The 17,581-nt window shown below is 36.5% G+C and overlaps 1 protein-coding gene across 1 annotated transcript; it reads right to left on the bottom strand.

Moving 5' to 3' along the window:
• Positions 1 to 10,049: 10,049 nt before the first annotated feature.
• Positions 10,050 to 10,211, bottom strand: LOC121479283 (keratin-associated protein 20-2-like). The gene has a single exon (XM_041734773.1). It carries the CDS (start codon positions 10,209 to 10,211, stop codon positions 10,050 to 10,052), a length of 162 nt encoding a protein of 53 aa, XP_041590707.1.
• Between the last annotated feature and the right edge of the window lie 7,370 nt (positions 10,212 to 17,581).

Below are 17,581 nucleotides of genomic sequence, written 5' to 3'. Positions count from 1 at the left end.
TGACATGAAACCAATTAGCATGTTCATTTAGCTAGTTCTGTTTTTAAAAAAATACTCAAAATAATTGAGTATCAGAAAGCCTATTAGGAGTGCCCGGGTGGCTCAGTTTGGTAAGTATTTAATTCTTGATTTCAGCTCATGTCATGATCTCAGGGTTGTGAGATCAAGCCCCACATTGGGCTCTGCACTGGATTTGGAGCCTGATTAAGATTCTCTCTCTACCTCCCCCACTGCCCTTCCCCCAGCCTACTCAGGTTCTCTCTCCTTCCCTCTCTCTCTTAAAAAAGAAAAAAAAAACATATACATGATTTTAAACTTCATTTACACTTATGGTTCCTTCCCCTGCTAGTTTATTAACAGTAAAATGTGACTAAATGCTTATTATTTCCATTTTGATGGAGCTTTGCAATGTAACAATTGAAGAGAATTATTAATGGTAAAGAACTGCTGTATTAGAGTTAGCTTCCACTAAAAGAATTTGGTTCAATAAAATTTAAGGTAAATTTAAAAAATTTTTCTCTTTAATCCTTGTCATAACCTAGATAAAGCCAGGTATCTTGCCTTATAAAGGATATCAGTAATAGAAAATATCACAAGACTCAACCTAAGAATTATCTCTTCTGTTCTGATTTATTTGAGTCCTAAAGGAGAAGCCAACTTCTTTTAAGCTTTATTTGTGCACGAAACACCAAATTACCTGCCTTGTCTTTTCTTTCAGGCTACATTGTCTCCCATCCAGCACAGAAAGGATCAGACTCCCCCACTCACCTGAGGACTCACACTGGTTGTTGAAGAAAAGAAACTTTTCCCATCTTTTATCTTTCCAAGATACCCCTGGTGTTCTCATCTCAAGATTTGACCAAATATCAGTGTTAGAGGCTCCTTTTCTTTCTTATAACAATTCTTCATTTTCTCTTCAATCAAGGTATATTTTTAAAATGTGTTCACGTAAAAGTAAGCCTTATTCTGTGGTTTTGAAATAACTGTGGAAAAATCAAACTATCAAACAAAAACTGCAAGGAGCATGGGGAAAATCCAATTCCTTCAAAGTGTGGTTCAACTCAATGGACTCTGGATATCAGCCGATTTGTTAAGGTAATAATATATAAGCCTTACTTCACTCTACTTCCAAGAACTGCAAAACAAGAGCAAGAACTTATAAACGATTTAAAAATTAGCATAGTATTTTCTTTTTTTTTTTTTTTTTTTTTTTTTTTTTTTTTTTTTTTTTAGCATAGTATTTTCAATGGAAATCCAGAAGAAGGAATTCTTTTTGGCTGATTCCCCACAGAGAGTACAACACATTGATCTCTGTGGAGATGTAAGCAGCACAGTGATTGAAAAAGAACTAGATGGGATACTTATAGACCTCATCTATAGAATTTATATTTTTATTTTTTTTTAAAGATTTACTTATCTATTTGAGAGAGGGGGTGTATGTGCATGGGGGAGGGGCAGAGGGAGAGAGAAACTTAAGCAAACTCGGTGCTTACTGCAGAGCTGGAAATGGGGCTCAATTTTATCACCCTAAAATCACAACATGAGCTGAAATCAAGAGTCAGATACTTAACAGACTGTGCTACTCAGGGATCCCAATATTTTTATTTGAAAATAAACAATGGTTGGGAGCCTGGGTGGCTCAGTTGGGTAAGCATCTACCTTCAGCTCAGGTCATGATCCCGGGATCCTGGGATCAAGTCTCATACTGGGCTCCCTGCTCCGTGGGGAGCCTGCTTCTCCCTCTCCCTCTGCCTCTCTCTCTTTCACAAATAAATAAATAAAATATTTTAGAAATATAAAGTAAACAATGGTAATACATATATTTACCAAGAGTTTAATATGAGCCAGACACTATTTGAAATCCTTTATATGTATTAGCTCAAATTCATAACAATCCTGTGTAGTGCTATTACCATCTCCTTCATTGCTTACACAAGGTCACACAGCTAATGGGTGGCTGACCTGAGTTTCAAAACCAGTTTTCTGGTTAACGAGCCTTTACTTTTACTATGCAATGCTGTCTCTACTATTAGGCAAGAGTAAAGTCGTTTGGCCTTCAGAAGGAGGAACATGACTTCAGAGAAAAGTATTTAACTTTTAAACAAGAAACACGTAAACTATTTAAGAGAAAAACATCATGGCTTTTTAAAGGAAACTAAAATATATGTTTTAAATGCTTCTTTTTAAGTTTACTTTAGTTGGCTTAATAAAATAAAACAGGCTACTCCTAAGTTAACCTTTCTTAATTCTTAAGTAATCTCACGAGGAGTATTGATTAGTGTAATACTATCACTTAGAAAGATCTATGGAAGATAGGATCTTGCTGAAGACACCCTGTACAACCTTATGGAGGTTAATCCATTCAACTAAAATTTATCTAATGATTATCATATTTCAGGCACTAATATACTCAGTGTAAAAAAGAAAAGGTAGCTCATGAACATTATGGAGATAGCATTGTAGTATAGGAGATAAATATTAAAGCATGAATAAAAAGAAGCAATATATAGTTAATAAACAGTGTGTAGAAAAAAATGAAAATAAAACAATCAAAGAGGTCTGTTTGGAGGTCTGGGCAGCTATCTTACCTGTGATACAGTCTGTAACATAATCCCTGAATATTGACTTGGAGATTGGGTTGGCCTTTAGCTTAATAACTACAGAGCACTGTGTCATTCTGGATTTCTGTTTCTCTCTCTTTCCTCAAGAGCATAGAGCTTTTCCGTTGTCACTTCTTGATACTTTCCAATGATTGGACATAAACCAAATAGTTTGTTTCTTTCAATCAAGAACTTCTCTCACTTCATCATCCTTCAGCTTTTGAAATTTGTTTATCCTTTTATTCCCACTTTGATAATTTTCATTCCTTCTCCTTCTTCTTTTTTTGCTCTTTCTCTTCAAAATGTCAATGGGGCTTAGATTTGCCAGTTAGGGCCAGTCAAAAAACACTCTTCTTATTTCAGGGTTGTTTTCTTTCTGATTAAATTGTAAAGTGTTCCTCTGTAAAGCTTTACTGAGTTGTCTAATATGGTCCACATATATGGCTAAATGGTGAGCACACACCAAGGAATGAAATACACCCTGTCTCCTTGCCTCCAAGAATCATAGCAGTATAACTTTCCAAACATCGTCTCTGGTGATTCTTTTTTCCTTCATAAAATCCACAGTGCTTGTAAGAACTTCCCCATCGATGACTACATTTAACATTAGAGTATGTCTTAGCACTGGCTGAAAAAAAAAAGTATTTCACACACACACACACACACACACACACACACACTTTATATTTAAAGAAAAAGTCCTATTAGTGAACCTACATGGTGAAGTATATTAACACATTAATTATACTAGACCTATTCTGCAGAGTCAAAAAAGGGAAAAAAAAGCATAAAACTGATGGCTGAACACAACACAAATTTGCTGCATCCTATCCCAACTAAGCCCTTACTGCTGCCTGTAAATCCATTTTTGTGCCCCAGTTAGTTTCTTCCGAGGTTCCTCTCAGTCCTGTCAAATGCCTATCTGCCTTTCAAAACACTGCCTCTGCCTCCCATTCTCTTGCTTTGTCCCAGCCACACATCCCAGAACAGAGTTACCATCAGGCAGCAACTTCAGCAATTCCCCACCTTCTCTGTCTCCTCCATACACTTATTTGCTTTGAAATTTATTTCAGATTCAACAGGTGAAAAACGTATTTAAAAAAAAAAACTAAACCAAAAAAACACTGACCACCTTACTCTTACCCACCACGTACTTGATGTATTTTTCCTCTTCTCTATGGTTCCTCTCTTGGCAGAGAGCTTCACAAATCACCAGTTATCCAAGCCAGGAGGAACCTGAACTCATACTGGAACCAAGTTTCTTCTTTCCCCACCTCCCTCAAATTCAAATTCATTTATTTAACAATAGAGAACATTTACCTGCTTGTTTTGAAGATAAAGTAGTAAAAAGTTAAACAACTCCCCCATCTCACAGAACTAACATTTTAGTGGGGGAGACAGACCACAAACAAAAGGGACTTAATGTATTCATTCAAAAAATACTTCCTGAGTGGCTTCTTGGTGTTCAACATTTTCCAGGCAATTAGGAAGCCGATTTCAAGGTAGTAAACAAAGCAGACAAAAGCCCTGTCTTCCTGAAGGTTGCATTCTAATGGGAGAGGAGGGCCATCAATCATCCATCCATCAAAAAAGTGTGTTTCATAGTGATAATAGTAACTACTATGAACAAAATATAAGACAGAGGAAGGACACATGCAATGACCTATGGAGGATATTGAAATTACAGATGGGTAGAGAAGGTTCATCCTAGATAAGTGACTTTTCTTGAGCCCTGCAGCTCTCCAGGGAAGAGTATGTCAAGCAGATGGAATGGAAAGCACAGGTGCCCTGACATGGGGTCACTCCAGGCTCCCTGAGGACCATACTGCCTGAATGGAATGAATTAGAGGGAGAAGAGAGGAAGATTGTATGAGATATGTGAGATCACTTAGGTCTGTGCTGATCAGTTACACTCTTACCAGCACCATTTGAAGAATAGTTTCACATATATACCTAGGGAGAGCCTTGCATTTACTCTGAATGAGGTATGAAGTGGTTGTTCAGGGTAGTAGGAGAACATGTCACTTGATTAGGCAGCACATTAAGATCACCCCCAAGATCTACTCCTTCCAGGTGTATAGGCTCTGCATTATTTCAGCACTGTGAATATAAAGGATTTTACTATGAGGAGGCTAATTCATATGTGGTACAGTTGACTTAAAAAGGGGAGGTTATCTGGGTGGGCCTGACATAACCACATGAACCCTGTGGAAATAGAACTTATAAAATAAAATAAAATGAAATAAAATAAAATAAAATAAAATAGTAAAATAAAATAAAATAAAAATAATATATAAAAAAGAACTTTCTCTGGCTAGAGGCAGACTCAGAGTGAGGAGGGTTTGATATCTTCGCTGGCATGAAGGTGGAGGGACCATGTGCCAAGGAAAGGTGGAGCCTCTAGCTGCTGAGAGCAGCCCTCTGCTGGCAGCCAGCATAGAAATGGGAATTCAATCCTACAACCCTAGGAATTGGATTCTGTAGACAAGCAGGATGAGCTTGAGAGCAGACTCTTCCTTAAAGCCTCCAGGTAAGAATCCAGCCCAGCTTTGAGATACACTGAACAGAGAAACCAATGACACCTTGCTATACTTCTAACCTTCAGGGGAAGGGAGGCATGAAGAAATGAAAACTGTTTTAAACTGATAACTATGGGGGCATCTGGGTGGCTCAGTCAGTTAAGCATCACACTCTTGGTTTTAGCTCAGGTCATGATCTCCCCATGGTGGGATCTAGGCCCAGCTCCGTGTCAGTCTCCTGGCTGAGCACAGCCTGCTTTGGATTTTTTCTCCTTCTCCCTCTCCCACTGCCCCTTCTTCCATTCACTCTCTCTCTATCTCTCTCAAGTCAATCAATCAATCTTTAAAAAGAAATAAATTAAAATTTTTTTTTAATTTAAAACATTAAAAAAATTTAAAAAAAATTTTAAAAAAGAGAAATAAATTGACAAATATGCAGTGATTTGCTAAGCAGCAATAGAAAACTAATAGTGTCTTAACCTTTCAATCCAAAATGTTTTGAACTCAATTCTTGAAATCATTAGTAATGTTTCTGAATTTCATCATGTCTTGCATTTATGATTCAGAAGGGGTTCAAGGAGAATTGAGAAAATAGTATCATGTTAAATTTGGAATATTATATATATTTTTATACATATTAAAAGTAATTTTCTAAGTTTTATTTATTTATTTATTCACGAGAGAAACATTGAGAGAGAGAGAGGGGGAGATATAAGCAGAGGGAGAAACAGGCTCCCTACAAGGAGCCCAGTGTGGGACTTGATCCTGGACACAGGAATCATGCATGCCCTGAGCTGAAGGCAGATACTCAACCTCTGAGCCACCCAGGTGCCCCCATATCAAAAGTAAATTTATTAGAGGCTGACCTTCTAAGAATCTGCTTTATGACTCTCACATCGATAAGAGATGGATGATACTTTAAAGTCACATTCCACCTGTCAAACCTGTTCTTTATCCAAAGAAAGTTTTTTCCTCCATACAGATCAGCAAACAAAAGTTTAAATTTAGAATTTTTCTAACAACTTTTAGAGTTTAGCTTCTAGTTCTGGTTCTGACACTTAATGTGACATTGGATGCTGGGTTGAAATTCATTTTGAAAAGAAGGATAAAAATTGCTTTGTATAATTCAAAAAGCTGTTGCAAATATTAAAGAAGAACGTATAATACAGGAAAAGTGCTTTGAAAATGGGGAAAAATATAATATTATTCACTAAATAACAATATCCTTAAGTAAAGTTACCTAAGGGGAATTCAATGAGAGCCATGAGCAATACATTCTGATTAAAACCTATGACCACCAAAATACAGGCATGCCCCGCTTTTCAAAAGTTCATGTTACATCCTTTTGCTTTTATGAAAGACCTACACTTGTACCTGTTTTCACTAACCCAAAGAAATCTGAAAAAGATTTTTCCCTTTCACAAAAAAAGGCAAAAAGTTAAAATAACATTCAGCGCTGGTTTTCCAGGCTGTCATTATAGAGGCAGTAGGCACTCCATGGAGCGAGAGTGGCACCCTCCAGCTCCTTCCTCAGGAACTACACTCAGCATCTCCTCACTAGCCAGCAGAGCTTTGAAATATGTTTGTGAGCAACTGTGCTGAATCTCCTTGATGTTGTGCATCTGAGTAATGGACAGGTAGTACTAGGTAGGGGTCATGGAATCAGGCTTACAAGAATCCCAAAAACGTGGAGAGGAAAGGAAATCGGAGATAAATAAACCAGACCATCCTGTCCCAGGGGTCAGAGTTGGGGGTCTTGTTATAATAGCTACTTTGACCAACAAAGAGCTATCTACCCTAAAAAGGAAGTAAGCCACTGAAGGTGTTATCGTTAGTACATACTCAATGGTGATATTAATGGAGATGTAGAAAGGATTTAGGTTCCCTGGTTGGCTTTCAATAAAAGACCAACCCTACAAGTCCCCAGTGTCAACCCTTTAGGGACCCCTCTCACTCCTGAGAACTTTTTCTGTACCTTTGCTTAATAAACTTCTATCATTTTACTCCATCTCCCTTGTCTGCAAGATTCATTCTTGGACTCTGAGACAAGAACCTAGCTCTCCCACTTCATATCTGTTAGGAAGATGTGTCCCAAGGTATCAGAGAAGACTAAGAGGTTATTTTGGGGGTCTAGGACTGCTCGATGTTTTTTTTCCACATAAATTAATGACACCATTTCTTCTGACAAAAGCTTTCCTAGGAATGCACTCCTTGCAGATGGAGTACGGGGGGATCTGTAATGTCTTCCTGCTACAATTGGTCCTACAACTTTTATCTTCTTTAGACTTGTAATGGTTATGAAACAGGGCACAGATTTTTCTAAATTATCTGTCTTCAATTTCATATCCTTAGTCACAGCAATTCCTAGAAAACTGCCACCATTATTTTTGATGGTGGTTATCATCTATGAAGTTGGAAGGGCTTTCAGACAATCGAACTCCACCTTCCAATTTTAGTCTCTAAATGAATCTCTACTGAAAATGTTGAACAAGTACATGTCTACTAGAGAAATAGCTTCTAGTTAGTGGTTATGGCAAAGTGGAGTGCTAGCACAAACACTGCACTCCCATTACTTTCTAAATCCTCCCTTCTTTTACTTTTCAATACTAAGTTCAGACAACAGCTTTCGTGGAAACTTTGACTACAGAAGCCTTCATTAGATGTCTCTCCCATGAGATCCCATTGCTCCCAATACGTAAATATTTTTCAGTTAACACAGAGAACTGTAATTCTATTTTGTTATCTGAGTTTCTTTCTGACATGTAAGCTCATCAAGATCCCAGGAAACTTTTAGTGACTTTCTACCTCTGGTACTTAGTGTAGATTCAGTACTTTCTGCAGGTGATGGTACATTACCCCTGGGCAGATGACTGACCCCATCACAGGAGCCATCAGCCATGATGACATCGCCAACCACAGTAAAACTGAATAAGCTGTTGTTCTTTGTTGACAGAGAGAGCACAACTACTTCTCATGGATGCCCAAGCCCAGTGCATCTAAATATATGGATTTTTTTTGAAATGTGGATTACTATATAATCATTTTATAAAGTTCATAGAAACTTTGATATTGGGCTGTACTTCATCTTGTGCTGAACATGACATGCTGTATCTTACATCTACTATTTGTTACTGATGTCTGGTCCTACTGTTTTATGAGTCAACATCTAGAGTCACTCATTATCAATATTTTCAGTAATGCAAGCAGAAAGACTATTTAATTTGGCATGATCTCACTTTTCCTGAAAGAAATTAAATATGGCATTTTTCAGAGATTTATTCCTTTCCCCTTTTTTTCAGATCTCACTTGCTTTTGTGTCTGATTAGTTTGGTTTATAGAATCCAGAGCTAAGGATGTCACTGTCACAAAATAAAAGATAAGTAGGTTGTTAACCTATCTCGTGTTTATAGTCTGAATGCAGTTCTTTCAAGAGCTGTCATTCATTTTGAGACATTTTGAGAGAACTGTCCTCTTGACAACTAAAAGAAAAGTTCCTCAGAAAGACAATAGAGTTCTAGACAATTGCCATTTTTGCAGGGTTTTATCCTTAGTGAAGCAAGTCTTGTTAAAAAAAGGAAGGTAAAGTTGGGACACCTGGGTGGCTCAGCGGTTAAGTATCTGCCTTTGGCTCAGGGCATGATCTTGGAGTCCCTGGATCGAGTCCCACATCGGACTCCCTGCATGGAGCCTGCTTCTCCCTCTGCCCCTCTCTCTCTCTCTCTCTCTCTCTGTTTCCCATGAATAATGAATACAATCTTTTAAAAAAATGGAATAAAAGTTGAAGATGCCAACTGGAAGTACAAACAATATGTAAACAGAAAAACAAGGACAATGCAGGTACTTCTGGAAGCCTAGAAATAGAAACGATGTTCAAACACACACACACACACACACACACACACACACACACACATCATAGACTGAGACTTTTAACCCTTTAAATAGAATAATAAACTAAGTTATATAAATATAATTGGTCTGATTATCCGGGGGCGGGGTAAATTAACCAAGGTAGGATATTTGAAGGAGTAAACATCCACAGTATGACAAACATCTGTCTGGACCCCCAAATGTAGGGACTTAATGGAGCTAGGTATCCAAATATAACATAGAGCTCTGGGCACTCAGAAACCTTGCTAACCAGTTGCTTTGTAATTCTGAAGGCTGTTTGAGCTTCTTCAATTGTTGCTTAAGTGAGGCCAAAAAAGCCACCACAGGAGACAAAATCCATAATGAACACAGCTTCCAACAACACAACAGAGTCCTGTCCTGCTTGGAAACAGTAAAAGACAGCAGTGCTTTGAGTACAACAGTGGCAAATGGTGTTAAAACGTTGCATAACAATCCCACTGTGAGCTATGAGACTGGGTAGGAGCAGCTGCAGCTGTGCTGATATACTTTGAACAAAGTGTGAAGACAACTGCTGGACAGTCTCTCTCCTGTCTTGGTTACACAGGATTACAGGTACAACACTATGCTCGGAGCTTTTACAAAGCACATGGGCCCAGATGGCAGACACACACTAGCATTAGCTCACACTCAGTGTTTATACATGTAGAACATCTATCTACGATGGATAGAAGACACACTGGGACCATGGAAAATGCCAGGCAAAGCACATTTAATGTAAAGTAAGTTTTCACATTATCTCACATGCACAGTTTGGAATGAGAATTCTCGAAAAATACATACAAAAGGAGAATCATTACCCAAACTTAAGTCTCCCCTTCCTCCCCCAAATTAGAATTGCAAATTCAGATGATTCTTATCAGGCCAGTCTTGGCAAGATGAATCTGAAATTCTATCACATTAATCTAGGGTTGGCTCTTCATTATTTCACCAATGGAATGAACTATCTCGAAGGCAGACTCAGCAAGAGGAAAATTAGCTGAAAGTCCTTCGTCGTGTGCAAGATTGTGTGCAAGGCTTCTCAGTAGCAGCCAGAGAACCAGCGTCTTCCATAGCAACATGGGCGGTAGAAGCCATATCCGAAGCCTCCATAACCAGCACCATAGCCGCAGCCATAGCCACAGCCCAGGCCGCCGAGGCCATAGCCCAGACCACCATAGTAGTTGCCGTAGTAATAGCTCATAGTGTCAAGGGTTGAGGATTTAGGTGAGAGCAGAGCGTCTGCTTGCAGAATATGAACTTCTCTGTTTGCACGAGGCCTTTTATACACCCTCCATGGTGGGTGTGACAAACCACAAGTGATCATGCTGTGCATTTTATCAACTATTTGTATGGAAACCATGTCATTAACATTGTATTAATTTAGAGGAGAAGCCCTTACACCCACTAATTTCAGAATTCCTTTGTTGCTGCCTCTGAATTCTTTAAAGTATGTAGTATACATTTAGCAATGAAAACAATTTTACTGCCATATTAACTCTGTATACCAAGTTTCATGAGTTTCCATAGCTTGAAAACTACACAAAGTACTTAAGCTTGTCATGAAATAACATCATCCCTCTTCAGACTTAAAGCACAAATACACGGAAACCCCAGGTAGCAATGAGCAGGATTTAGACCGATATTGTCTTGATTTTTGTGTGGAGAGAGAGTCCTAATGTCCAGAGGAGTACTGCTTTCTGTTTTGTTTTAGTTTTTGGACAAGATTGATTTTGGTATTTGATTACAAATAAGTTCTTATTGGTTTGTATGTTTTTATGTGGTTACATGGTGTTCAGTTTCATATGCATCAACATTTCTTAAGCATGACGTATTGGGGCACATGGTGGCTCAGCTGATTAAACATCACATTCTTGATTTTAGCTCAGGGTCCAGAGATCAAGCTCTGTGTTAGGCTCCACGCTGGGCATGAAACCTGTTTAAGATTCTCTGTCTCTTTATGTCTGCCCTTCCTGCCCACCCAGGCCCCACCCCTGGCTTGCATGTGTTCTCTCTCTCTGTTAAAAAAAAAAAAAAAAAAGATCTGTGATTAAAAACAGTACTATTTTTCTATAGAATCAATTATGCTTTTCATATTACCCAGGTCATTTTTTTTAAAACATAATCTTCACTAAATTTATATCTGTGTGATATATTATCTAACACTAGTTGTTTTCCTTTTAGATATGCTTATTTTTAATATTTTCCTTCTATTATTTCAAACTATGTTGTTTGGCTCACAGTCTACAAGAACTGTTAACTTTGTTACCAATTCCACTCTTATCAATGTATAATAATACATTGGGACTATGCAATTCTTCTCATTTATACCTCATTTCATAAAACTTCCACTGCGTTTATGTTCATTCTGTTTGGCCTTTTATATTTTTGGCTATCTTTTTAATTTTTTACATTTTTTAATTTTTTTTGTTTGTTTTTAAGTTTTTATTTAAATTTCAGTTAATTAACAAACTACAATATTAGGTTTAGGTGTACAAAATAGTGATTCAACACTTCCATACAATGCCTGGTGTTCTCCTTAACTGTCATCATCTATTTCTCCCACCTCCCATCAACCTCCCCTTTGTTAACCATCACATTGTTCTTTATAGCTAAGAGTCTATTCCTTGGTTTGCCTCTCTCTTTTTCCTCATGCTCATTTGTTTGGTTTCTTAAATTCCACGTATCAGTGAAACCATATGTTATTTGTCCTTTTCTGACTTACTTTGCTTAATATAACACTCTCTAGTCCCATCCACAACATTGCACATGGCAAGATTTTATTTTTTTATTATAGCTGAGTAATATTCCAATATATATATGTATATAATATATATATATATATCTAGATAGATAGATAGATAGATAGATAGATAGATAGATAGATAGATGATAGATCTATACAGCATATCTTCTTTATTCATTCATCGGTCAATGGATGTTTGGGCTCTTTCCATAATTTGACTATGCTTCTATAAACATGGGTACATATACCCCTTGAATCTGTATTTCTGTATCCTTTGGGTAAATCCCTAGAAGTGCAAATGCTGGGTCATAGAGTAGTTCTATTTTAATTTTTCAAGGAATGTCCATACTACTTTCCAGAGTAGCTTCACCAGTTTGCATTCCCACCAACAGACCAAGAGTGTTTCCCTTTCACCAAATCCTTACCAACACCTGTTGTTTCCTGTGTTATTGATTTTAGCCATCCTATCAGTGTGAGGTGATATCTTCTTGTAGTTTTTATTTGTATTTCTCTGATGATGTTATGTTGAGCATCTTTTTATGTGTCTGTTGGTCATCAGTATGTCTTCTTTGAAAGAAATGTCTATTTATGTCTTCTGCCCATTTTTTAATTAGATTGTTCCTTTTTTGTGTATTGAGTTTGACAAGTTCTTATATATTTTGGATATGAACCTTTTATCAGATATGTCATTTGCAGATTTCTTCTCCCATTCCATAGGTTGCCTTTTAGTTTTGCTGGTTGTTACCTTCACCGTGCAGAAGCTTTTATCTTAATGAAGTCTTAATAGTTTTTTTTTTTTTTTTTTTGCTTTTGTTTCCCTTGCCTAAGGAAACATACCTTGTAAGAAGTTGTTACAGTCAATGTCAAAGAGGTTACTGCCTGTGTTCTCCTCTAGGATATTGATGATTTCCTGTCTCACCTATAAGTCTTTCATCCATTTTTAATTTATTTTTGTGTATATGGTGTAAGATAGTGGCCAAGTTTCATTCTCCCACATGTGCTATCCAGGTTTCCCACCACCGTTCGTTGAAGGGACTATCTTTTTTCCTGTTGGATATTCTTTCCTGCTTTGTCAAAGATTAATTGACCATATAGTTGTGGATTTTCTACTCTGTTCTTTTGTCTATATGTCTATATTTTTGTGCCTGTACCATACTGTTTCGATCACTATAGCTTTATAATATTACATGAAATCCAGAATTGTGATGCCTCCAGCTTTGCTTTGTTGTTTTCAATGTTGTTTTGTCTATTCAGTGATCTTTGTGGTTCCAAACAAATTTTAGGATTGTATGTTCTAGCTCTGTGAAAAATGCTGTTGGTGTCTTGGTAGGTTTTGCATTAAAAGTATCTATTGCTTTTGGTAGTATAGATATTTTAACAGTATTTGTTCTTCTGATCCATGAGCATGGAATGTCTTTCCATTTCTTTGTGTCTTCCTCAATTTTTTCCATTGGTTTTCAGAGTACAGGTATTTCATCTCTTTGGCTAGGTTTATTCCTAGGTAACTTATGGGTTTGAGCACAATTGTAAATAGGATTGATTTCTTAATTTGCTTTCTGCTGCTTCAGTATTAGTGTAAAGTGATGCAACAGATTTCTGTACGCTGATTTTCTTATTTTTTTAAATTTATTTATTTATTCATGAGAGACACAGAGAGAGAGAGAGAGGCAGAGACACAGGCAGAGGGAGAATCAGGCTCCATGCAGGGAGCCCGATGTGGGACTCGATCTCGGCTCTCCAGGATCACACCCTGGGCTGAAGGCGGCGCTAAACCACTGAGCCACCTGGGCTGCCCTGTACATTAATTTTCTATCCTGCATAGAATTTTATTGAATTTTTGTATAAGCTCTAGCAATTTAGGGAGAATCTTCTGGGCTTTCTATATAGAATATTGTGTCACGTGCAAATAATGAAATTTAGACTTCTTCCTTGCTGATTTGGATGCCTTTTATTTCTTTTTATTTTCCAATTGTTGTGGCTAGGACTTCCAATACTATATTAATTAATATTGGTGTGAGTGGACATCCCTGTCTTATTCTTGACTGTAGAGGAAAATCTCTCATTTTTCCCCATTGAAGATGGTATTAGCTGTAGGTTTTTCATATATGGTGTTTATTTTGTTGAGATATATTCCCTGTGATCCTATTTTGTTGAGAGTTTTTATCATGAATGGATGTTGTACTTTGTCAAATGCTTTTTCTGCATCTATTGAAGGGATCAGGTTTCTCATCCTTTCTGTTATTAATATAGTGTATCATGTTGATTGATTTGCAAATATTGAACACCCTTGCAAACCAGGAGTAAATCCTATTTGATCATGGTGACTCTTTTAATGTACTATTGGATTCAGTTTGCCAGTATTTTACTGAGGATTTTATATTTATGTTCATCAGAGATAACAACCTTTATTTCTCTTTTTTAGTGGAGTCTTTATCTGGTTTCTTGTCAGAGTACTCCTGGCCTCATAGAATGAATTTGGAAGTTTTCCTTCCTTTTCTTTCTTCCTTTTTGTGGAATAATTTGAGAAAGATAGGTATTTAACTCTTCTTTAAATGTTTGGTAGATTTTGTTTGGCTATCTCTTTAAAATATATGTTGACCTTTCTTGTGTTTGAAGCTGATGGCTATTACCAACATCTAGTGGCAATACACTTTAAATGCTTGAAGTAATTATATTGTTCTCCACAATTATTACTTATTAGATAAATATTACATTTGGAACAATGAAGTAATGGTATCTCAGGCAGTGTCACAAAGTATTGAAAGTAATGTACCCTTTAATTTACCAAGTAATTGAAAATTGTGGACATCATTTTTTGCAAGGAAAAGTATATGATCTCAAGAGGGGAGCCTGGGTGGCTCAGTCAATTAAGCCAAGTTTCTGGTTTAGGTTTAGGTTTCTGCTCAGGTCATGATCTCAGTCAGGGTCCTGAGATTGAGCTCCTCATTGGGCTCCCCACTCAGCAGGGAGTCTGCTTCTCCTTTTTCTCTCCCTCTACTCCTCCCTCTGCTCGTGCACTCTCTCTCTTTGTAAAATAAATAAATAAATCTTTTAAATAAATAAATAAGATCTCAAGAGATGTATGGACAGCCAGTAGTTCAAGGTACATGAAGTTATATGATTTTGTAAGCCAGGCACCTTGGAGCCTAGTGAGGGACATTCAAACTATTAAAGTATTGAGATGATGAAGTATTTCTTTTTAAATAGCAAAGAGAGTTAATCTTGCTGTTTCTAATTTCCCTTCACTCACAGACATAAGAAGATAGTCATTCTTCTACATATTTGTAACAGTCAACTTTTTAAATTATGTAATTACTTTCAGAAAGGGCTGAAGAGATTAACCATTTTAAAACCAAAATAATGGTTCTAGAAGGGAAATTTGCTTCATTTTTTGAAGAGCTTAGCCCTCGAGCCTTATTCTAGTAATAACGATAGGAAAATGTTGACTGGAAAGTAAGTGTACAGTGTAAACAGTTCAACTAGAATAGTCCAAGTATTCACTGAGAAAGAGGCTATCAAAGCTTTCAAAGTGAGATTCTTTGGGATGTTAAGTTATATCGAGGGACACAAGTATTCTTCAGGGCAAGAGTGACCTTAATATAAGACTTCAAGTATGTCTAGTCACATTAGCATGATCAAATACATTGTGTAACAGCTTTATTAAGTTATCCTAGTTTGATGTCATTAAACATTCAGTTCATGTAACTCCTTATGTTCAAATTCTTGGCCCAGAACACAACTTTCTGATTATTATCAGTCTTGCCATTCCTTTCGGGAAGGCAATACAGCTGACTGTATTGGGTTTAAGCCTTTTGGCTATCCTGACAGTGATTTCTCAGGGTACATTAATAAATTGGTCTCTGATTATGATTTCATTCTCCAAATAAAATAGAGATGATATGGTGATAAAATGGCCTTTGAGTATTTCCATTTCCCTATAACAGTAATTTGTCTCATAAATTAATAAAATGATCTAATTATAATTTGGATTTCCATGTAGGTTAGCTATAAGGAGAATTCACAAATCAAGGAAACTCAAGTATTACAGTTCCTGCAACAATTATTTCTTATTGTATATTAATGAGTTGGCATTATGTTTTATAGATGATTCACTTGAACTTGTTAAAATTAGTCAGCCCCTGAGAAATGGATTTATTCTCAATGTCCTAACTGAACTAAACCATCTAACCAAGCCTAGAAGCTGAAGAGCTAAGAGTTTGGAGTGGTATAAACTTATCAGAGCAATTACAATTTTCCTAGGGACTTCTAGAGGTTTGATTTTTTTTCTCTCTCTCTTCAGGAGATTCTTAATTCTTCATTCTGAATGTCTTCTGTGAGCTAGGAAATATTTATTATGCAATGAAATTATTTTTGTCAACATGTACTTGGGCCTAAACCCTGTATCCATTGTATTCCAGGGTATATATTTACCCAGCCCACTTCTTTAATGCATTTATTGAATGATATTCTGGAATACCCTAGATGGACAAGCACAAAGACATATAAGATCAGTTACTGCAATGGCCCTTGTTCATATCTTATTGATGTGTTTCACTACCTGCACTTCTATGGCAACTGCAGATTGTTTTTTCTCCTGCTATTACAGGTTTCTCCTTTGATATATTAGTAGGTTAAATATTGTATTATCTTTACAGTTAGATGTCTTTGCTTAATTCATGAAGTTCATTATATCTTCCTTTATCATTTTTAACCCCATAAACTAACCATCAAGACTACCTGACATTTGTTTTATACGTTTGAAATTTTTCCCTTGTATTACTCAGATGCTTTTTATGCTGTAAGCAAGACAATTACTTCTATGTCCATATCCTGGAAGCCTAAATCTAACTATTCAGAAATTACTTAAATGGTTCACATATTAAACAATAGTTTAAACAGTAGTTTATATGTGAATATGTAATGTAATGTAAAGTAAAACATAAACTGCATCAACAATGGGGGAAGCAGTTGTTGGATTTGAGTTTTCTTTAGCTCTTTCTTCTCAGACCAAGAAACAGATTGATGCAAATTCCACAGTATTGCAGTAATATAAACATAATCCTCATATTCTTAAAATAAAAACAAACAAAACCTATGACAGACTTACCGTCATAAAATTTTAGTTAACATCGCTAATTGTTGAAACACACACTTCCCACTTAAGCACAACGTAGAATTTCTGAATCCCTGGTAATCCTCCAGAATTTTAACCTAGAATTTGGTGGGATTAGATAGCTGTATGAACTTAGTGAGACAAACAAAATTTATACAGGATTCTTAAATATGATGCTCACAGTTTTTTATGTAGAGTTTTCTAAAATACATCCCAAGATAAATTCAAAGTAGCAGAGTTAAACATCTGGATGATGACATTTTTCTCCAACCACAATAGGATTATGTATATTGATTCATTCTTGGTAGTTATGCCATCTGTTATTGTTGGGCACTCTGATAAGAAACAAGTTTTCTGAAGTTTATTCCTGTGATGACAAGAAAAACAAAACTTAACTTCAAGGAGGATGGATCCCCACACTACATTCTACATATTGTGTTAATATCACTTACTACATTATATAGTATACAGTATATGATGAACACTCATGGAAGTATATTTTCTCAGATCTCAGGACCAGATACAGTATCATTTGAGAAGCATATTTACTTTTATTCTATGGACACTGAATTGTATAACTAATTTCTATGATACCTACCAGAAAATAGAGAGCCAAAGTCATGGATCATTCTTAGAAAACAACCAAAAAAGACTTCAAAGTATACAATACGTGTAATGATCATGATAATCCTAAGAACAAGACACAAACAATAAT

The sequence above is a fragment of the Vulpes lagopus genome, chromosome 20 (assembly GCF_018345385.1).
Source record: "Vulpes lagopus strain Blue_001 chromosome 20, ASM1834538v1, whole genome shotgun sequence".
Classification (NCBI taxonomy): domain Eukaryota; kingdom Metazoa; phylum Chordata; class Mammalia; order Carnivora; family Canidae; genus Vulpes; species Vulpes lagopus.
Note: the sequence above shows the minus strand (reverse complement) of the source record. Positions and strands in the feature narration are given on the sequence as shown.